This window comes from Oncorhynchus mykiss, chromosome 30 (assembly GCF_057628025.1).
Source record: "Oncorhynchus mykiss isolate SJ-2025 chromosome 30, ASM5762802v1, whole genome shotgun sequence".
NCBI lineage: Eukaryota > Metazoa > Chordata > Actinopteri > Salmoniformes > Salmonidae > Oncorhynchus > Oncorhynchus mykiss.
The window spans coordinates 19,737,527-19,760,447 of NC_143051.1; the positions used below are offsets into that span (position 1 = coordinate 19,737,527).

A 22,921-nucleotide genomic window follows, 5' to 3' on the forward strand; every position below is an offset into this window, starting at 1 on the left:
GTATAGCTGTAATTACAAACTGTATAGCTGTACTGTATAGCTGTAATTAAAAACTGTATAGCTGTAATTACAAACTGTATAGCTGTACTGTATAGCTGTAATTACAAACTGTATAGCTGTAATTACAAACTGTATAGCTGTAATTACAAACTGTATAGCTGTACTGTATAGCTGTAATTACAAACTGTATAGCTGTAATTACAAACTGTATAGCTGTACTGTATAGCTGTAATTACAAACTGTATAGCTGTACTGTATAGCTGTAATTACAAACTGTATAGCTGTACTGTATAGCTGTAATTACAAACTGTATAGCTGTACTGTATAGCTGTAATTACAAACTGTATAGCTGTAATTACAAACTGTATAGCTGTACTGTATAGCTGTAATTAAAAACTGTATAGCTGTAATTACAAACTGTATAGCTGTACTGTATAGCTGTAATTACAAACTGTATAGCTGTAATTACAAACTGTATAGCTGTAATTACAAACTGTATAGCTGTACTGTATAGCTGTAATTACAAACTGTATAGCTGTACTGTATAGCTGTAATTACAAACTGTATAGCTGTAATTACAAACTGTATAGCTGTACTGTATAGCTGTAAATACAAACTGTATAGCTGTACTGTATAGCTGTAATTACAAACTGTATAGCTGTAATTACAAACTGTATAGCTGTACTGTATAGCTGTAATTACAAACTGTATAGCTGTAATTACAAACTGTATAGCTGTAATTACAAACTGTATAGCTGTATTGACAAACTGTATAGCTGTACTGTATAGCTGTAATTACAAACTGTATAGCTGTACTGTATAGCTGTAATTACAAACTGTATAGCTGTAATTACAAACTGTATAGCTGTAATTACAAACTGTATAGCTGTACTGTATAGCTGTAATTACAAACTGTATAGCTGTACTGTATAGCTGTAATTACAAACTGTATAGCTGTATTTACAAACTGTATAGCTGTACTGTATAGCTGTAATTACAAACTGTATAGCTGTACTGTATAGCTGTAATTACAAACTGTATAGCTGTACTGTATAGCTGTAATTAAAAACTGTATAGCTGTAATTACAAACTGTATAGCTGTACTGTATAGCAGTAATTACAAACTGTATAGCTGTAATTACAAACTGTATAGCTGTAATTACAAACTGTATAGCTGTACTGTATAGCTATAATTACAAACTGTATAGCTGTAATTGCAAACTGTATAGCTATAATTACAAACTGTATAGCTGTAATTACAAACTGTACAGCTGTAATTACAAACTGTATAGCTGTAACTACAAACCGTATAGCTGTAATTACAAACTGTATAGCTGTATTGACAAACTGTATAGCTGTACTATATAGCTGTAATTACAAACTGTATAGCTGTACTGTATAGCTGTAATTACAAACTGTATAGCTGTATTGACAAACTGTATAGCTGTACTGTATAGCTGTAATTACAAACTGTATAGCTGTACTGTATAGCTGTAATTACAAACTGTACAGCTGTAATTACAAACTGTATAGCTGTAACTACAAACCGTATAGCTGTAATTACAAACTGTATAGCTGTAGCTACAAACTGTATAGCTGTAATTACCAACTGTATAGCTGTAGCTACAAACTGTATAGCTGTAATTACCAACTGTATAGCTGTAATTATAAACTGTATAGCTGTAACTACAAACTGTATAGCTGTAATTACAAACTGTATAGCTGTAGCTACAAACTGTATAGCTGTAATTACAAACTGTATACTGTAGCTACAAACTGTATAGCTGTAATTACAAACTGTTTAGCTGTAACTACAAACTGTATAGCTGTAATTACAAACTGTACAGCTGTAATTACAAACTGTACAGCTGTAATTACAAACTGTACAGCTGTAATTACAAACGGTATAGCTGTAATTACAAACTGCACAGCTGTAATTAAACTGTACAGTTGTAATTACAAACTGTATAGCTGGAATTACAAACTGTATTGCTGTAATTACAAACTGTATAGCTGTAGCTACAAACTATATATATATATTGAGTGTACAAAAGGTGAATCCAGGTGAAGCTATGATCCCTTACTGATGTCACTTGTTAAATCCACTTCAATCAGTGTGGGAGGAGACAGCTTAAATGAGACAGTTTAAAGAAGGATTTTTAAGCCTTGAGACATTTGAGACATGGATTGTGTATGTGAATGGGCAAGACAAAAGGTTGAAGTGCCTTTGAACGGGGTAGGCGCACCAGGTGCACCTGTTTGTGTCAAGAACTATAAAGCTGCTGGGTTTTTCACGCTCAACAGTTTCCCGTCTGTATCAAGAATGGTCCACCACCCAAAGAACTTCCAGCCAACTTGACACAACTGTAGGAAACATTGGGCCAGCATCCCTGTGGAATGTCTTCGACATCTTGTAGAGTCCATGCCCTGACAAATTGAGGGTGTTTGAAAAAGGTATCAAACTACCCAGATATCAAACTACCTACCCAATTAAGAGACAGGGGCAGCAGGAGGGTTACATCTCTGTGATCCTGGCAGCCAGAAAGCAGTACAATCTGGAGCCAGTAAAAGGTAAAGAAGAGTGTGAAGAGGAGACAGGATCTGTGTATTGGTAATCAGTGGACCCACTCTCTGTGCACAATTAGGTGGTCCAAATGAACAAATGAGCTGTCTTATTAGTCTGACTAATTTTCGGACACCGGAGATGTTCCGGGAGCACGGTGTGAGTGAGTGAGTGAGTGAGTGAGTGAGTGAGTGAGTGAGTGAGTGAGAGTGAGAGAGAGAGAGAGAGCGAGAGAGAGAAAGAGAGTGAGAGAGAGAGAGTGAGTGTGTGAGAGAGAGAGAGAGAGAGAGAGAGAGAGAGAGAGATCGTTTGTGTTAGAATGTGTGTATGTGTGAGTGTCTGTGTGTGTGACAGAGAAAGTGTGTGTGAGAGTGTGTGTGTCCGTGTACAGTATGTGACAGAAAGTGAGGGAGAGTGTGTATGTGTGTGTTTGTGAGAGAGAGCGTGTCTGTGTGTGTGTTTGTGAGAAAGAGAGCGTGGGTGTCTGTGTGTGAGAGAGAGAGCATGTGTGTGAGAGAGTGTGAGAGAGCGTGTGTGTGTGTGAGAGAGCATGAGAGAGCGTGTGTGTGTGTGAGAGAGCATGAGAGAGCGTGTGTGTGTGTGAGAGAGTGTGTGTGTGTTTGTGAGAGAAAGAGAGAGCGTGTGTGTGTTTGTGAGAGAGAGCGTGTGTGTATGTGTTTGTGAGAGAGAGAGAGCTATGTAAGATTAGGGAGGTAAGGTAATAAATAGGCCATAGTGGTGAAATAATTACAATTTAGCAATTAAACACTTAGGTGATAGATGTGCAGAAGAGGAATGTGCAAGTAGAGATACTGGGGTGCAAAGGAGCAAAATTAAATAACAACAATATGGGGATGAGGTAGTTGGGTGGGCTATGTACAGATGGGCTATGTTCAGGTGCAATGATCCGTAAGCTTCTCTGACAACTGATGCTTAAAGTTAGTGAGGGAGATATGAGTCTCCAGCTTCAGTGATTTTTGCAATTTATTCCAGTCATTGGCAGCAGATATCTGGAAGGAAAGGAGTTGGCTTTGAGGGTGAAGAGTGAAATATACCTGCTGGAGCGCATGCTACGGGTGGGTGCTGCTACCAGTGAGCTGAGATAAGGCGGGGCTTTACCTAACAAAGACTTATAGATGACCTGGAGCCAGTGGGTTTGGCGACGAATATGAAGCGAGGGCCAGCCAACGAGAGCATACAGGTCGCAGTGGTGGGTAGTATATGGGGCTTGGGTGACAAAACGGATGGCACTGTGATAGACTGAATCCAATGTGCTGAGTAGAGTGTTGGAGGCTATTTAGTAAATGACATCAAGGTCAAGGATCGGTAGGATAGTCTGTTTTACGAGGGTATGTTTGGTTGCATGAGTAAAGGATGCTTTGTTGCGAAATAGGAAGCCGATTCTAGATTTAATTTTGGATTGGAGATGCTTAATGTGAGTCTGGAAGAAGAGTTTACAGTTTAACCAGACACCTAGGTATTTGTAGTTGTCCACATATTCTAAGTCAGAACCGTCCAGAGTAGTAATGCTAGATGGACGGGCAGGTGCGGGCAGTGATCGGTTGAAGAGCATGCATTTCGTTTTACTTGCATTTAAGAGCAGTTGGAGGCCACGGAAGGAGTGTTGTATGGCATTGAAGCTCGTCTGGAGGTTTGTTAACAGGGCCAGAAGTATACAACATTGTGTCGTCTGCGTAGAGGTGGATCAGAGAATCACCAGCTGCAAGAGCGACATCATTGATGTATACAGAGAAAAGAGTCGGCCCAAGAATTGAATCCTGTGGCACCCCCATAGAGACTGCCAGAGTTCCAGACAACAGGCCCTCAGATTTGACACATTGAACTCAGTCTGAATGTAGTTGGTGAACCAGGCGAGGCAGTCATTTGAGAAATCAAGGCTGTTGAGTCTGTCGATAAGAATGCGATGATTGACAGAGTCGAAAGCCTTGGCCAGGTCGATGAATACGGCTGCACAGTATTGTCTTTTATCGATGGCAGTTATGATATCGTTTAATACCTTGAGCATGGCTGAGTTGCACCCATGCCCAGCTCGGAAAGCATGGCCAGCCGTAGAAAAATGCTTATTGAAATTCTTGATTATCGTAGATTTATCAGTGGTGACAGTGTTTCCTAGCCTCAGTGCAGTGGGCAACTGGGAGGAGGTGTTCTTATTCTCCATGGACTTTACAGTGTCCCAGAACATTTTGGAGTTTGTGCTACAGGATGCACATTTCTGTTTGAAAAGCTAGCCTTAGCTTTCCTAACTGCTTGTGTATATTAGTTCCTAACTTCCCTGAAAAGTTGCATATCACGGGGGCTATTCGATGCTAACAGGATGTTTTTGTGCTGGTCAAGGGAAGTCAGGTATGGAGTGAACCAAGGGCTATATCTGTTCATCGTTCTACATTTTTTGAATGGGGCATGCTTTTTAAGATGGTGAGGAAAGCACTTTTAAAGAATAACCAGGCATTCTCTACTGATGGAATAAGGTCAATATCCTTCCAGGATACCTGGGCCAGGTCGATTAGAAATGCCTGCTCGCTGAAGTGTTTTAGGGAGCGTTTGACAGTGATGAGGGGTTGTCGTTTAACCGCAGACCCATTACGGACGCAGGCAATGAGGCAGTGATCGCTGAGATCCTGGTTGAAGACAGAAGAGGTGTATTTAGAGGGCAGGTTGGTCAGGATGATATCTATGAGGGTGCCAGTGTTCACGGATTTGGGGTTGTACCTAGTAGGTTCCATGATAATTTGTGTGAGATTGAGGGCATCAAGCTTAGATTGTAGGACGGCCGGGGTGTTAAGCATATCCTAGTTTAGGTCGCCTAACAGTACAAACTCTGAAGATAAATGGGGGGTGATTAATTCACATATGGTGTCCAGGGCACAGCTGGGGGCTGAGGGGGTCTATAACAAGCGGCAACAGTGAAAGACTTATTTCTGGACAGGTAGATTTTTAAAAGTAGAAGCTCGAACTGTTTGGGCACAGACCTGGATAGCATGACAGAACTCTGCAGGCTGTCGCTGCAGTAGATTGCAACTCCACCCCCTTTGACAGTTCTATCTTGTCGGAAGATGTTGTTGGGGATGGAAATGTCAGATTTTTTGGTGGCCTTCGTAAGCCAGGATTCAGACATGGCTAGGACATCCGGGTTGACAGAGTGTGCTAAAGCAGTGAAAAAAACTAACTTAGGGAGGAGACTTCTGATGTTAACATGCATGAAACCAAGGCTTTTATGGTTATAGAAGTCCACAAATGATAGCGCCTGGGGAATAGGAGTGGAACTAGGGGCTACAGGGCCTGGGTTAACCTATACATCACCAGAGGAACAGAGGAGGAGTAGAATAAGGGTACGGCTAAAGGCTATTAAAACTGGTCGTCTAGTGCATTGGGGACAGAGAATAAAAGGAGCAGATTTCAGGGCGTGGTGGAATAGATTCAAGGCATAATGTACAGACAAGGGTATGGTAGAATGTGAGTACAGTGGAGGTAAACCTATGCGTTGGGTGGCGATGAGAGAGGTTTCGTCTTTGGAGGCATCAGTTAACCTAGGTGAGGTCTCCGCATGTGTGTTTGGTGGGGAAAAAAGAGCTATCTAAGGATTTTTGAGCGGGACTGAGGGCTCTACTGTGAAATAAAACAATAAAAACTAGCCAAGACAGCAGTAGACAAGGCATATTGACATTAGAGAGAGGCATAAATCAATCACAGGTGTTGATCAGGAGAGCTAAGACAATGGGTAAATGGTGATGAATGGGCAGAGCGGGCCAGTTAGGTACATACAGGACCTAAGTTCGAGGCTGGGGCCGGCAGGTAAACAAAATAAGGTACCGTGTTATTCAAACAGTCCAGGGGGCATCAGCTGTGCAGTCGAATGATTATAGGGTCAAAATAGCAGCAATAGGTGAGTCAGGGTGCTGTTCGGTATTCACTACTATGATGGGTGAGCAGGGTACACAGAGTACAGAAAAGCTGGCGTGCCGGGGCTAAAGATGGTTCTTCGGCAATATCGTAACAGTATAGCCTGTTGAGACCACATCGGGCGACACGTCGGCAGTCCAGTCCTGATGGATCGGCGGGGCTCCGTGTCGACAATAAAGGGTCCAGGCCAATTAGCAAAGGAGGTATTGTAGCCCTAGAATTAGCTGGTAAGTGGGCCTAGCTCGAGGCTTGCTCAAGGCTAGCTTGTGCTTGCTTCGGGACAGAGGCATTAGCTAATGCTGAATGTATGCTATGCTGAAAGGTCATTATTTAAAGGTGTGGGTGGAGTGGAGGGTATGCTATGCTGAAAGGTCATTATTTAAAGGTGTGGGTGGAGTGGAGGGTATGCTATGCTGAAAGTGAATTATTTAAAGTTGTGGGTGGAGTTGAGGGTATGCTATGCTGAAAGTGAATTATTTAAAGTTGTGGGTGGAGTTGAGGGTATGCTATGCTGAACGTGCATTATTTAAAGGTGTGGGTGGAGTGGAGGGTATGCTATGCGGAAAGTGAATTATTTAAAGTTGTGGGTGGAGTGGAGGGTATGCTATGCTGAACGTGCATTATTTAAAGGTGTGGGTGGAGTGGATGGTATGCTGAACGTGCATTATTTAAAGTTGTGGGTGGAGTGGATGGTATGCTATGCTGAATGTGCATTATTTAAAGGTGTGGGTGGAGTGGAGGGTATGCTATGCTGAAAGGTCATTATTTAAAGGTGTGGGTGGAGTGGATGGTATGCTATGCTGAAAGTGCATTATTTAAAGGTGTGGGTGGAGTGGAGGGTATGCTATGCTGAAAGGTCATTATTTAAAGTTGTGGGTGGAGTGGATGGTATGCTATGCTGTAAGGTCATTATTTAAAGGTGTGGGTGGAGTGGAGGGTATGCTATGCTGAACGTGCATTATTTAAAGTTGTGGGTGGAGTGGATGGTATGCTATGCTGAATGTGCATTATTTAAAGGTGTGGGTGGAGTGGAGGGTATGCTATGCTGAAAGCATTAATAAATTAAAGTACCCTCATGGATTTTTTTAAAACAAAGCGGGACTTAGAAGTTGTGTGCGCATGGATGGAGTGCATCAATTATTAGAATGAATCTCCGGACTTCCATCCAATATTCCATCCCCCTTCCTTCCTTTCTCTCTATCCAACTCCACAATAGTGGTGTCAGAGTGCTGGGGAAGACGATTACTCAGAAAGCCGCTCTCCTTAAAACATCAAGATGCCTTTGACTGAATCTATGGGGATACTTGAAGAACTTGTATTGCTTGGTGCACAGGTCACATGGAGAGATTCAAAGTCTGCGTTCAACAATGACGATGCATTTAAATAGATGGACTGTGAGTGTGACATCTATTGGTCAGTTTGTTTAATGGGGGGGGGGGGGGGGGGGGGGGGGCGTGGAACTCCAAAAACAATGTTGGTTTTTGCGACAATTGTATAATCACTAAAACACTTTAAATTATATAAACAACAAAAATAGGAATAATAATAATCCCACTAATTCAGCATCTAACTTCTAAGGTCAAGGGTGAGCTTTAACATAATTGGCTAGGCTAATTGACTATCACATAGTTCAACAGCATTTCTTGTTACACCCTCATGTGTGTTGAAACAAAGGTCTTATTTTATTGAAACCAGGGTTGTAAAGGGAGAGTATATCACTGGAAGATTTTGTCACGCCCTGACCTTAGAGAGCCTTTCTATATCTCTATTTAGTTTGGTCAGGGTGTGATTTGGGGTGGGCATTCTATGTTTTTGTTTTCTATGATTTTGTATTTCTATGTTTTGGACGGGTATGGTTCTCAATCAGGGACAGCTGTCTATCGTTGTCTCTTATTGGGAACCATACTTAGGTAGCCCTTTTTTTCCCCTCGAGAGTTAAGTGAAAACACTTCTTGTTCATTAATAAGGCTATTTTCTCTTGAACCATATGTTCTATCCACTAGAAGCTAATGGACAAGTTACTCAAGTATAAATGACCAAAGTTACCATAGATTACCTGTTAATTACCAAAATGACAGGATTTCGGTAAGTTTGGTAAATTACCGGTAGCTTTGCAGCCATTTTTGAAACTAACTGAAAAGTAATTATTATGTAACATTTGACATCATTAACATCAATATACAATGATTATACCAAACATTAGGAACACCTACCTAATACTGAGTTGCACCCGCCTCCCCTTTTGCCCTCAGAACAGCCTCAATTCGTCGAGGCATGGACTCTACAAGGTGTCAAAAGTGTGGCGCATGTTGACTCCAATGCTTCCAACAGTAGTGTCAAGTTGGCTGGATGTCTTTTGGGTGGTTGACTATTCTTGATACACACGAGAAACTGTTATGCGTGAAAAACCGAGCAGCGTTACTAACAAACCCCGTTCGAAGGCACTGTCATTGTTGTCTTGCCCATTCATCCCCTGAATGGCACACATGCACAATCCATGTCTCAATTAGCTCAAGGCTTTAAAAATCCTTTCATATTTTACTGTAGTGGGCTAAATCAGGATCACGCAGTGTTTCTTGGTAGTCTTAAACAAATCTACTTTGAAACAAAAGTATACACCTCACACATGGTTATGGGCTTAAAAAAGTAAGACACCTCTACCATGTCAGATATAGAGTTGAAATGTATTACATTTTGAGTTTGCATCCCAATATTACACTTTATATACATCACAGAAAACTGAAGTATAACAAAACCGTTTGACGTAAACACCGGCTTTCGGCATGTTATTAGATTAAAAAAAGTATATACTTATATGAAATTATAATATATAATTATAATTTACATTAACGTTCCACCCATGAGGCTACTAGAGGGGCGATTTGACTGCAGGAACCCTGTCTCCTCCCCTTTATCTACACTGATTGAAGTGGATTTAACAAGTGACATCAGTAAGGGATCATAACCTTCATCTGGATTCACCTGGTCAGTCTATGTCATGGAAAGAGCAGGTGTTCTTCATGTTTTGTACACTAAGTGTATGCAATTACAATTCAAAATTGGGAAGAAGTGGAATAACAAAATAAGTGTGGGGAATGACAGTAGTGTATTCCCCATGCTTGCTGACAAGCACACTAATTACTCTATATTTTAGGCCATTGTTAAGAATGAAAATTGTTCAACTTATCAGACTAAATAAAGTCAATAGATAACAAAATCTCCTGAAGAGAATATTAATGCCCCCCCCTTTTAGAATCAAATTTACGCTTTTGAGTTCACAATCTGTGTAAAGGCAGATCTCCTCTTCATCTGAAGAGGAGTAAGGATCGGACCAAGATGCGGCGTGGTAAGTGTTCATGACAAATTTAATTAAAAAACACTGAACACTATGAGACACAAAACAATAAATGTGAACATTAACCAAACCGAAACAGTACCGTGTGGCGACAAACACACACCCACAAACCAACAGTAAATCCCAGGCTACCTAAGTATGATTCTCAATCAGAGACAACTAACGACACCTGCCTCTGATTGAGAACCATACTAGGCCGAACACAGAAATAGAAAAACATAGAAACACATAACATAGACTGCCTACCCCAACTCACACCCTGACCATACTAAATAAAGACAAAACAAAGGAAAATAAAGGTCAGAACGTGACAATCTGTTTGACAAAATTATTTTCATAGTTACAAATCAGGTAACCCCTACCCAACTTCTCTGCTAAAACATACTGTAGCTCTGTCTGCTTCCTTTTCATTGTCACAGCCTAAATGCCAATCATCAAACAAGGGGACTAATGCAATGTGGTTAAAATCAACTTTAGTACATGCTGTCAAAAGGCTGTATTCTGCAATAGGGACGGGAGTAACAGCAACCTCATTTTGTTGACAACATTGTACATAAAACAACGCTACCGTGCTGCTGTTTTTACAGTTTTATCTACTCAGCGGAGAACATTCTCTCTCCATTCTCTCCATTCTCTCCATTCCACTCGAATCTTGTTGGGGCGTTTCTTTAAAACGTGCATCCAGTCCCCTTGATCCCTCACATAACTAGACCAATCATATGCTTCAATGTGCCGTGGTTCACAGTGCTGTGGCAAGACAGGATAATGATAGATGTTCTGCTCGCGATGTGAAATTGCACGCGCAGATGCTCTGATTTCAAAACAACTTGGAGCACAGTTGAAAAGTTAATGCACTGACTATACAATGGACTAATTAGCAGTACTTTTCAATAAGTGAGATATAAGAGGCGTGGAGTGTGAGCGTGAGAAAAGTGTCAAACGTGTGTGTCTCACGATCAATGTGTGAGAGTTGGCAGCTGTGCAATGAAAAATAAAACACTACTTTGTTGCTTAGTGAGAGGTGATTGGAAAGGAAAAAGAACAGCTGTCTTTGTGAACTCCCTTTCCAGCCTTTTCCATAACAAGGTGCATGAAGAGCTAACTACAGACAGGAAGTGACGTGAGTGGGTTATCTTGCCATGCAGAGAGGCCAGTAGTTAAGACTTTACCAAGTACATATATTGTAATGTAACATAAAACACTACTTAGTTGCGGAGATAGAGGTGAGTGGGAATCTCTTCTTTCCACACACTGATGCAGTGATAGATGAATTCCAATCAAAGACGACTTAGTTGCTGAGTGAGTGGGAATCTCTTCTTTCCCCACATTGCTGTAGTCATAGATGGGTTCTGTACTGAGCACAGTGAAGTGGATGTATATTTAGTATGATATAACACATTAGTTGCTGAGAGAGGGATGAGTGTAGGTTCTTACCACACGGTGATGTAGTCATATATGGGTTCAGTGCTGAGCACAGTAAAGTTTATGTAGATCCCATTCCCAGGGGGAACCCTTACGCTCCACACACAGTCCTGGAAGTTGGGGTACTCCTCGGGGTGGCCGGGGGAGTAGATGGTCCCATTCATGGAGGTGATGTTACCCCCACACAGAGCTATAGATGAGAGGAGATACACAGCCAGGTCAGGTGATGTTACCCCAAAACAACACCCACAGTCGCTCTCTAGGTGCAGTATCAATCTGTTACCATAGAGATCGTATCTATTAGATTTATATGCTAGTAGTTACCATATTTATCCTTGTTCTATAGTTACCTTCACAGCGTGGTACCGGGTGGTTCCAGTTGCGGCTGATTCCATGCAGACATGTGAGAGAAGCGTCCCCGATGAGGGAGTAGCCAGGCAGACACTCAAAGGACACAGTGAAGCCTACACTGAAGTCACTGCCGATCACGATGCCGTTACGAAAAGGACGAGGGTCGGGACAGCTCTGCAGCTGATAGGCTGGAAGTCAGGAAGTGGTCGATAATTCAGAAAGATATTGGCAGAAAATACATATAAAAAAATTATACAATCATGAAAACTGATATATAGATAAAACTGTGTCATGCCAAAATTGAGGATACTAAGAGAGTATGAAAAATACAACGACATTGAATTGAGATGAGTGAAATCACAAGCCCTTTTTGAGTTTTCTCCTCTTCCACACATTCTACTGATCTACCTCTGTAGTCTACGGTGTCGGCATTGGTTCGAATCTGGCCTACTGCCTTTTGACACAACCTCTATCCATATTTCCCCACGGTCATTCTCTCTATCTATCTGTTCAATAAAATCATAAAATATCTTAATAATATATTTTTTGAAACAACAAACTCTATCCTCACCCTGGTAAGTGATCCGGAAACCCGGCTTGTTCTGGGAGTAGTCGCTGTGGAAGAAGAAGCTGGTCTGGTGGGTGGTGCTGAACAGAGACTTGGGGACCTGTGGTCCGCTGAACCTGTCAATCACCGTGCCAGTCTCCAGAGTTCCACTCCGAATCTCCAGGTAGTCATGGATGGCCTCCGTCGAGAAGTTGAGGAACTGCAGGTGGATTCCTAAAATAAACAGGCATATTAAAAACATACTGGTCAGACAGTGAGCTTATGAAATAAAGACCATGATCTTACTCATCTGCCTTTATTTCATCAGGTAGGTTAATCCTAGAATCCAGAACCCACTGAAACAGAACACTGACACTCTACAAGAAGAAACGTTACACAAGAGAACAGGTTAGTTGACTCATTGCTCATTGGTACCTAAAAAGAGTTGCAAAGGAGAGGAGCAACTGAATGTCATAATATAGTCAAGCTACAGTAATGTTTATTTATTTATTTTCCTTTATTTAACTAGGCAAGTAAGTTAAGAACAAATTCTTATTTACAATGACAGCCTAGGACCAGTGGGTTAACTGCCTTGTTCAGGGGCAGAACGACAGATTTTTACCTTGTCAGCTCAGGGATTCAATCTTGCAACCTTTCGGTTACAAGTTCAACGGTTTAACCACTAGGCTACCTCCCGCGTATATAATGCTATTGTCTGAATTCCAGGGACACCAGACACATGTCATATTCCTTTTTTATATATACAGTATAAAAAATATATATATATCGATAGGTTTAGGTTACTATTCCTTTTTTATATATACAGTATAAAAAAAAAAATTAAAAAAAAAAAAAAATATATATATACATATATATATATATATATCGATAGGTTTAGGTTAATATTCCTTTTTTATATATACAGTATAAAAAAATATATATCGATAGGTTTAGGTTACTACATCATATATATTTTTTACACCAAATACAAACATACACATATGAACAACAGCTTACATACGCACACAAACATCGACTACATTTAATCTGCCCAGACCCGCATGCTCACACCCCCATCCCTAATGCCTGGCCACACCCCCATCCCTAGTGCCTGGCCACACCCCCATCCCTAGTGCCTGCATTATTGTTTGCCACATGGCCTTAAATTGTACCAATTTGTTTTTCTCGGTCGCCCATGCTATTTCAATATTTAAAGAATAAATAATTTGATATTTCCATAGTGTTAATGATGGCAGATTAATTGAATTCCAAGCTTTTAATATACATTTTTTTCAAGATGAGTGATGAGAAAATAATTGTCAAGCACATTAGGTATGTCAGTACAACCACTTATGCCATGTCTTGAAATATGCAGACAGATGGATTAAAAGTAAGTTTACATTGTAATACTTCTGACAACCAACTTTCTAGCTCTGCCCATAACTTTTGGACTTTATAGCTTTCCCAGAAAGCATGGATTATTGAATCACACAATTTATATTTCACCATGCGTTTGAATCCATTCAACCAGGCTAAAATGACTTGCTGTCGAAACATGCATATACTGTAACTCAAACATATGCATACAGCAGTGGAGGCTCTTCAGAGGAGATAGGGGAGGACCATCCCCCTCTGTGAATTTCATAAAAATACAAATTGTGAAAACTATACTAAATATATTAATGTCACCAAATATTGATTAAAACACACCGTTTTCCAATGAAGGTCTACAGTAGCCTCAACAGCACCATGGTGAAGCCGGAGGACAGCTAGCTTCTGTCCTCCTCTGGGTACATTGACTTCAACACAAAACCTAGGAGGCTCTTGGGTCTCACTCCCTTCCAAAGACTTACACAGTAATCATGACAACTTCCGGAGGACTTCCTCCAACCTATCAGGGCTCTTGCACCATGTACTGACATGTTGTCCACCCAATCAAAAGATCAGAAAATGAATCTAGTACTGTAAGCATAAGCTACAGCTAGCTAGCACTGCAATGCATAACATGTGGTAAGTAGTTGACTCAAAGAGAGAAAGACAGACAATAGTTGAAGAGTTTTGAACAAATTAATTTCTTCTAAAATAAATGAGAAGCAAAAGAGAGAGAGCTAGCTATATTTGTTTGCATATTTTTTTACTTTCACTTTCAGCTACTCAAATACCCGGCTCAAACAGAGAGGGATGCTATGTTATCTAGCTGGCTATGGCTATCCAACACTTTAACTCTTCTAAGTCAAGGTATGCTTTTGTGTTTATTAATTTATTGCCACCGGGGCCTACCGGTATAACTGCTAAACTACTTTCTGATTGTACATTGTACTGCATGATTGTATCGAGTTTACTAACGCGATAGTTCTAGTAGCTACAGTATGTTGACTATGAGGTGAAAACGATGCAGGTTGTGTGTAGTGGTCAGCATTCATTATATGTTTTTTTCACCTGGTCTCAGACAGATGATGTGAAGTCCACAAGCGAAGGGAAAAGGTACGAGGAAGAGAGCGCATAGATAGATGCGAGAAGGAATGATATATACAAGGAGCAAAGTGATCATGCTGTTTGTATGTGGCTGCTAGAAAAGTGAACTGTGTTTGCGTGTGATTCTGTTGAAAAACATTTCTTAAACGGAAGCAAACGGAATGAAACAGGGTTAAACATACCTGAATTTGTCCAATAGAAACTCTAATATGCAACTGTTGGACTAATGATTCTACCCCAGATCAGCTAGATGTAGGCAAAAGTGTGCAAGGTGCTATTGAATGTGTCACTGTTTTTCACCTTGATTACTCAAAATTATTTGACCTGTGCACCTAGGTTGTAAACTTTCATTCATAGGCTAGGTTGTAGCAACGTCATGATGGGTACAGGGAAAATTTGAGGATCATGTAGTAACCTAAACCTATCGATGTTACATTGAGCTCGTTGAATGGAATATGAATGACAGTCATCTAATATGCTGTAATAGAAATAAGGTCATGCTCATTAAAAAGAAAGCATCCTCCCTCATCTTAAACGGCACCGACTGCCACTGCCATACAGTAAATCATACATTGGAAATCTGTGGAGAGATTAGCTGTGGAACAGCAGCTTGAGTTAACGCGCGCATATCGCCTGCAAGGAGATAACGCATTTGGTCCAGAGTGCATTAGTGTCGACTACACTATTTATGTAGCCTACTATAGGTAAACAATGATGCTGCTTTCTGGTTGACTGGTGGATTGACTTTACATCACGGTTGGTGTTACACTTTCCATGTCTCTGCACATTAGGCCTATAAATCAAGCATCATTACCTCTACAGCTGACAAACATGGGTCTGACACTTCCCTACACTGCTACTACATCTAGGACCACTTCCCCACAAGCTGGGTTTTCAATGAAATAATATCAAGACATCCACTTCTTTGTAAGACAGTGTGTGACAGTGGCTTGGCCACAATGGCAGTGAGTTAATGTACCAAAGTGATAGGTAGTTTGACAGTGTGTGTGTGTGTGCTTTGTCACAATGACTGTCAGTGGGTTCCCATACCAAAGCCGGTGGGGAGAATGACAGTCCAGGTGCAGTCTAATCCACTGGGGTAGTTTCCAGGGAATCCAGGGCTCAGGATGACACCGCTGACATCAGTCATGGAGCCACCACACTGGGCTGTGGAGACAATCACACTCAGACAGGCATAAGGATAGAAGAGTAAAATAGAGCAGCGTACAGTAGAGTACAGTATAGGAGAGTAAAGTAGCGTAAAGTACTGTATAGTAAAGTTTAGTACAGTATAGTAGAGTAAAATAGCGTACAGTATAGCAATGTTGAGTAGAGTACAGTACAGTACAGTACGGTATTGTAGAGTAAATTAGAGTAGAGTACAGTAAAGAACAGTACAGTACAATAGAGTAGAATAACTACTTTATTAATCATAGACAAAAATCTTAAACTTCAACATGCCATGTTCTTAACTGTATTTATAGCTACAGTTTCCTAAAAGTAGAAAGGTTCATCTCGGGTTAAACATCTCTAGACTGTATGAATGGGTATCGGGGCCACCGCTAGATTAGTACATTATTGACAGGCTGTTAAATGGGCCTGCCCTTCAAACATTCTGGAGTCTATTTTATCATCAGTGCTACAGATCAACTCACCTTGTAGTGCTATTAGCATAGTCTCTTTCCCTCTCAGTGGCTCAGCCAGTCTGAGGTAAATCTTATTCTGTGAAAAGAACAGCCTTCTGTGTGCTAAAAGGCACAAAGGAGCTGCATACCTTTCATAATGGTGTGAGAGCTTTTATAAAGCAACGAACAAAAGCACAACGCTTCATTGAGGTCTTTCAGAAAATGTGTCTGCACAGGCAGATTTTTTTTTGTTCACCACTTACAAGTGTTGTGTGTCTGAAAAAAGTAATTCTGTTAGATAAAAAAATATGAAACAACATCAAAAGCAGTTGAAACCTATCCGACCTGAAAAATGATGGATGAGCTGAGTCGACTGTGAATTAAGAGGCGTTCGGACTTGGGGCCGGAACTCTTTAGTGAGAGTTGCACCTTCAAAGCTGCTGGAACGTGGAGCGGGGACAGGAAGTCCAATGGGACAAACAGAACACGTGAAGGCATCAAAGCCCCAGGGATTTCTGAGAGATAAACAACGTGGCCTTGTTAAAAGTTGACGGTTGAACTTTAGAGGTCCTAACACTGAGGCCTAGGGTCCCAAGGGAAACCCTCTAGTACCGAATTGCCTTCCAAAATCAGTGGCAGTGGGGAGGCTCAGATGTAAACTTCTGGCACATCAAAAAAAAAACAGTCACAGAACGAATCCATCACGCCCCTCACAGTAGAGCAGCTCAGAGGAAGAGACTGTATCGAGTGTGAGGACAGAGATCCGAGATCCCAGAACATTTGAGTTTTTTCTGTTTGGTGAAATAGGCTCATTCAGCTCATTCAATGACTGGCAAGAGACTAAAGAGAATGTGTCTGTTTCATATGCATACCAAAGCCCAAGGCACAACCCTGGCGTGATCAGGCTCATTATTTTTGTTTACAATGCAATGAACACGTTGTTTCTGAACAAATCAATCAAATTCATCATGTCTAGGTGAATTACTGTACGTGGACCGATGTTTTTTATTTGAAAAACGTTATTGCAATACGCTTAAAAAGGTCATGTAAGCAGGTGAACTGTGAATAAATTATTTTGTTTTTTCAGGATATACAGCTGGTCTGAGATGACAGTTGTCTCCGAGACAACAGCCAACTCTGGAAATGTCAAAGTTGTACTTTCTCTACTGTGTACCGAGCCTCTAGACTAGTGGCTCCAAAACTTTTTGGCCCGAGACCTCATTTTTTAAAACTTTACTTGCATAAAAACTGTGGATGGAAACGTGGTTACTGAGGATCTTTTCCCCCCAGTCTGATTTAGTGCCTGGTCTAATGAGGCGTGTGAGCATTGTAGAGGGAAACAGACACATACAGTGCATTTGGAAAGTATTCAGACCCCTTCTCTTTTTCCACATTTTGTTACTCTACAGCCTAAAATGTACACACAATACCCCATAATGACAAAGCAAAAACAGGCTTTTAGAAATGTTTGCAAACGTATAATAAAAAAAACTGCAAAATTACATTTACACAAGTCTTCAGACCCTTTACTCAGTACTTTGTTGAAGCACTTTGGCAGCGCTTACAACCTCGAGTCTTCTTGGACATGATGCTACAAGCTTGGCACACCTGTATTTGGGGAGTTTCTCCCATTCTTCTCTGCAGATCCTCTCAAGCTCTGTCAGGTTGGATGGGAAGCATCGCTGCACAGCTATCTTCAGGTCTCTCCAGAGATGTTCGACCGGGTTCATGTCCGGGCCCTGGCTGGTTCACTTAAGGACATTCAGAGACTTGTCCCAAAGCCACTCCTGCGTTGTCTTGGCTGTGTGCTTAGGGTTGTTGCCCTGTTGGAAAGTGAACCTTCGCCCCAGTCTGAGGTCCTGAGCGCACTGGAGCAGGTTTTCATCAAGGATCTCTCTGTACTTTGCTCTGTTCATCTTTGTCGCCAGACCCACTGGCTCCAGGTCATCTATAAGAGTATGCTAGGTAAAGCTCTGCCTTATCTCAGTTCACTGGTCATGATAACAACACCCACCCGTAGCACACGTTCCATGAGGTATATCTCACTTATTATCGCCAAAGCCAACACCTCATTTGGCCACCTTTCCTTCCAGTTCTCAACTGCCAGTGGCTGGAATGAATTGCAAAAATCGCTGAAGTTTGAGACTTTTATTTCCCTCACCAACTTTAAACATCAACTATCTGAGCCGCTAACCGATTGCTGCAGCTGTACTTAGTCCATCTGTAAATAGCCCACCCAATCAACCTACCTCATCCCCATACTGTTTTTATTTTATTTACTTTTCTGCTCTTTTGCACACCAGTATCTCTACTGCACATCATCATCTGCTCATTTATCACTCCAGTGAATTGTAATTATTCGCTCCTATGGCCTATTTATTGCTTACCTCCTCATGCCTTTTGCACACACTGTATATAGACTTTATTTTTTTCTACTGTGTCATTGACTTGTTTATTGTGTTATTGGCTTGTTTATTGTTTACTCCATGTGTAACTCTGTGTTGTTGTCTGTGTCACATTGCTTTGCTTTATCTTGGCCAGGTCGCAGTTGCAAATGAGAACTTGTTCTCAACTAGCCTACCTGGTTAAATAAAGGTGAAATAAAAAATACAAATCTTTCCCTCTATCCTGACTAGTCTCCCAGTCCCTGCCACTGAACAAAATCCCCACAGCATGATGCTGCCACCACCATTCTTCACCGTAGAGATGGTGCCAGGTTTCCTCCAGACATGACGCTTGGCATTCAGGCCAAATAGTTCAATCTTGGTTTCATCAGACCAGAGAATCTTGTTTCTCATGGTCTGAGAGTCTTTAGGTACCTTTTGACAAACTCCAAGCGGGCTGTCATGTCCCTTTTACTGAGGAGTGGCTTCCGGCTAGCAACTCTACCATAATGGCCTGATTGGTGAAATGCTGTTGAGATGGTTGTCCTTCTGGAAAGTTCTCCCATCTCCACAGAGGAGTTCTGGAGCTCTGCCAGAATGACCATTGGGTTCTTAGTCACCTCCCTGATCAAGGCCCTTCTACCCCGATTGCTCAGTTTGGCGGTGCGGCCAGCTCCAGGTAGAGTCTTGGTGGTTCCAAACTTCTTCCATTTAAGAATTATGGAGGCCACTGTGTTCTTGGGGACCTTTAACGCTGCAGACATTTTGGGGTACCCTTCCTCAGATCTGTGCCTCGACACAATCCTGTCTCGGAGCTCTGTGGACAATTCCTTCGACCTCATGGTTTGTTTTTTGCTCTGACATGCACTATGGGGCCTTATATTGACAGGTGTGTTCCTTTCCAAATCATGTCCAATCAATTGAATTTTCCACAGGTGGACTCCAATCAAGTTGTAGAAACATCTCAAGGATGATCAATGGAAACAGGATGCACCTGAGTGCAATTTCAAGTCTCACAGCAAAGGGTCTGAATACTTATGTAAATACGTTATTTCACTTTTTTATTTATAATACATTTGCAAGAATACTCAAAACCTGTTTTTACGTAGTCATTATGGGGTATTGTGTGTAGATTGATGAGGAATTTTATTTATTTAATCCATTTTAGAATAAGGTTGTAACGTAACAAAATGTGGAAAAAGTCAAGGTGTCTGAATACTTTCCGAATGCACTGTGCGTGTTCCTGAAAGTCTTATCTTTCAGTGATGGGGTCATAATATTTTGTAGCTTAAACCGTTCAAACGACTGAGCCACATCTGTAGGAGGAAAACGGAAACCACTCTGCTTCTTACAACCACATCTACCGGCTACCGGAGGTTACTGACATAACCCCTGTTCTATGAACGACCCCATTTTCAGCTTCTCTCATGACCACTAGTTTGGAAAACGCTGTTCTATACAATCCTAATTGACAGTCACACCTTTCCATCACACAGTAAAGGAACTCTACTCTATTTTCTACTAGATGTTTAGACATACAGATAGATGTTGGATCTTAATTTGAGTCAGTTTTCTACAGGAGGAAATAATCCTGCAGCAACAGGACATGTTAATTATTATGTGGGCTATAAAAAATTGACATTTTTGTAGGGGTTGATACATTTTTCGTTTCGTGCAAATAAAGTCTGAAATTAATTTCAAATTGGAAATGACATACTTTATAAGCCTTTACAAGTTTGTTTGTATTTCCTGCTCAGCAACAAAAGAGTGATCAAATTAAGACCCTACATCTGTACTAATGTCACAGTATCGACATACCAAGACACAGTGGGACTGGGTAGTTCCATCTCCGGACTGGTCCTGGCATACAGGTTATATGGGCGTTCCCCTGGTGAAGAAAATACATGTGAGAGATAATCAATAAGGGGCTATGCCTTCTCCGGAAAATAATGAACGAAGTGAAAGGTGTGTCCCACAACGCGCTAGCGGAGTGGAAATAACCTTCAATGGATTTGTATTATTTTCCAGAGACGAGTTGATTATGCCTTTTATACCATGGCTGTAATTTAACACAATTCCACAAAACATTTATTAATTTGCAGGTAGAAATGTGTAGAAATGTCCAGCTAGCTAGTTTACTAGATAGCAACAGTAGTTGCCTTGGTAACCAAATAAACAGACTTGCTAGTTAACCAAATCAAATCAAATCAAATTTTATTTGTCACATACACATGGTTAGCAGATGTTAATGCGAGTGTAGCGAAATGCTTGTGCTTCTAGTTCCGACAATGCAGTAATAACAAGTAATCTAACTAACAATTCCAAAACTACTGTCTTGTACACAGTGTAAGGGGATAAAGAATATGTACATAAGGATATATGAATGAGTGATGGTACAGAGCAGCATAGGCAAGATACAGTAGATGGTATCGGGTACAGTATGTACAAATGAGATGAGTATGTAAACAAAGTGGCATAGTATAGTATAAAGTGGCTAGTGATACATGTATTACATAAGGATACCGTCGATGATATAGAGTACAGTATATACGTATGCATATGAGATGAATAATGTAGGGTAAGTAACATTTATATAAGGTAGCATTGTTTAAAGTGGCTAGTGATATATTTACATCATTTCCCATCAATTCCCATTATTAAAGTGGCTGGAGTTGAGTCAGTGTCAGTGTGTTGGCAGCAGCCACTCAGTGTTAGTGGTGGCTGTTTAACAGTCTGATGGCCTTGAGATAGAAGCTGTTTTTCAGTCTCTCGGTCCCAGCTTTGATGCACCTGTACTGACCTCGCCTTCTGGATGATAGCGGGGTGAACAGGCAGTGGCTCGGGTGGTTGATGTCCTTGATGATCTTTATGGCCTTCCTGTGACATCGGGTGGTGTAGGTGTCCTGGAGGGCAGGTAGTTTGCCCCCGGTGATGCGTTGTGCAGACCTCACTACCCTCTGGAGAGCCTTACGGTTGAGGGCGGTGCAGTTGCCATACCAGGCGGTGATACAGCCCGCCAGGATGCTCTCGATTGTGCATCTGTAGAAGTTTGTGAGTGCTTTTGGTGACAAGCCGAATTTCTTCAGCCTCCTGAGGTTGAAGAGGCGCTGCTGCGCCTTCTTCACGATGCTGTCTGTGTGAGTGGACCAATTCAGTTTGTCTGTGATGTGTATGCCGAGGAACTTAAAACTTGCTACCCTCTCCACTACTGTTCCATCGATGTGGATAGGGGGGTGTTCCCTCTGCTGTTTCCTGAAGTCCACAATCATCTCCTTAGTTTTGTTGACGTTGAGTGTGAGGTTGTTTTCCTGACACCACACTCCGAGGGCCCTCACCTCCTCCCTGTAGGCCGTCTCATCGTTGTTGGTAATCAAGCCTACCACTGTTGTGTCGTCCGCAAACTTGATGATTGAGTTGGAGGCGTGCGTGGCCACGCAGTCGTGGGTGAACAGGGAGTACAGGAGAGGGCTCAGAACGCAACCTTGTGGGGCCCCAGTGTTGAGGATCAGCGGGGAGGAGATGTTGTTGCCTACCCTCACCACCTGGGGGCGGCCCGTCAGGAAGTCCAGTACCCAGTTGCACAGGGCGGGGTCGAGACCCAGGGTCTCGAGCTTGATGACGAGCTTGGAGGGTACTATGGTGTTGAATGCCGAGCTGTAGTCGATGAACAGCATTCTCACATAGGTATTCCTCTTGTCCAGATGGGTTAGGGCAGTGTGCAGTGTGGTTGAGATTGCATCGTCTGTGGACCTATTTGGGCGGTAAGCAAATTGGAGTGGGTCTAGGGTGTCAGGTAGGGTGGAGGTGATATGGTCCTTGACTAGTCTCTCAAAGCACTTCATGATGACGGATGTGAGTGCTACGGGGCGGTAGTCATTTAGCTCAGTTACCTTAGCTTTCTTGGGAACAGGAACAATGGTGGCCCTCTTGAAGCATGTGGGAACAGCAGACTGGTATAGGGATTGATTGAATATGTCCGTAAACACACCGGCCAGCTGGTCTGCGCATGCTCTGAGGGCGCGGCTGGGGATGCCATCTGGGCCTGCAGCCTTGCGAGGGTTAACACGTTTAAATGTCTTACTCACCTCGGCTGCAGTGAAGGAGAGACCGCATGTTTTCGTTGCAGGCCGTGTCAGTGGCACTGTATTGTCCTCAAAGCGGGCAAAAAAGTTATTTAGTCTGCCTGGGAGCAAGACATCCTGGTCCGTGACTGGGCTGGGTTTCTTCCTGTAGTCCGTGATTGACTGTAGACCCTGCCACATGCCTCTTGTGTCTGAG

At 41.8% G+C, this 22,921-nt stretch overlaps 1 protein-coding gene across 3 annotated transcripts in view; it reads right to left on the reverse strand.

Moving 5' to 3' along the window:
- Positions 1-22,921, reverse strand: part of LOC110489401 (CUB and sushi domain-containing protein 3) — a 660,686-nt gene that overhangs the window by 119,628 nt on the left and 518,137 nt on the right. For all 3 annotated transcript variants that reach the window (XM_036971422.2, XM_036971421.2, XM_090227754.1), the window contains 5 exons: positions 20,462-20,531; positions 15,685-15,801; positions 12,184-12,393; positions 11,612-11,800; positions 11,274-11,451 (listed from right to left, as the gene is read on the reverse strand). In XM_036971422.2, the coding sequence (XP_036827317.2) occupies positions 11,274-11,451; positions 11,612-11,800; positions 12,184-12,393; positions 15,685-15,801; positions 20,462-20,531 (764 nt within the window). The remainder of the gene's footprint in view (positions 1-11,273; positions 11,452-11,611; positions 11,801-12,183; positions 12,394-15,684; positions 15,802-20,461; positions 20,532-22,921) is intronic.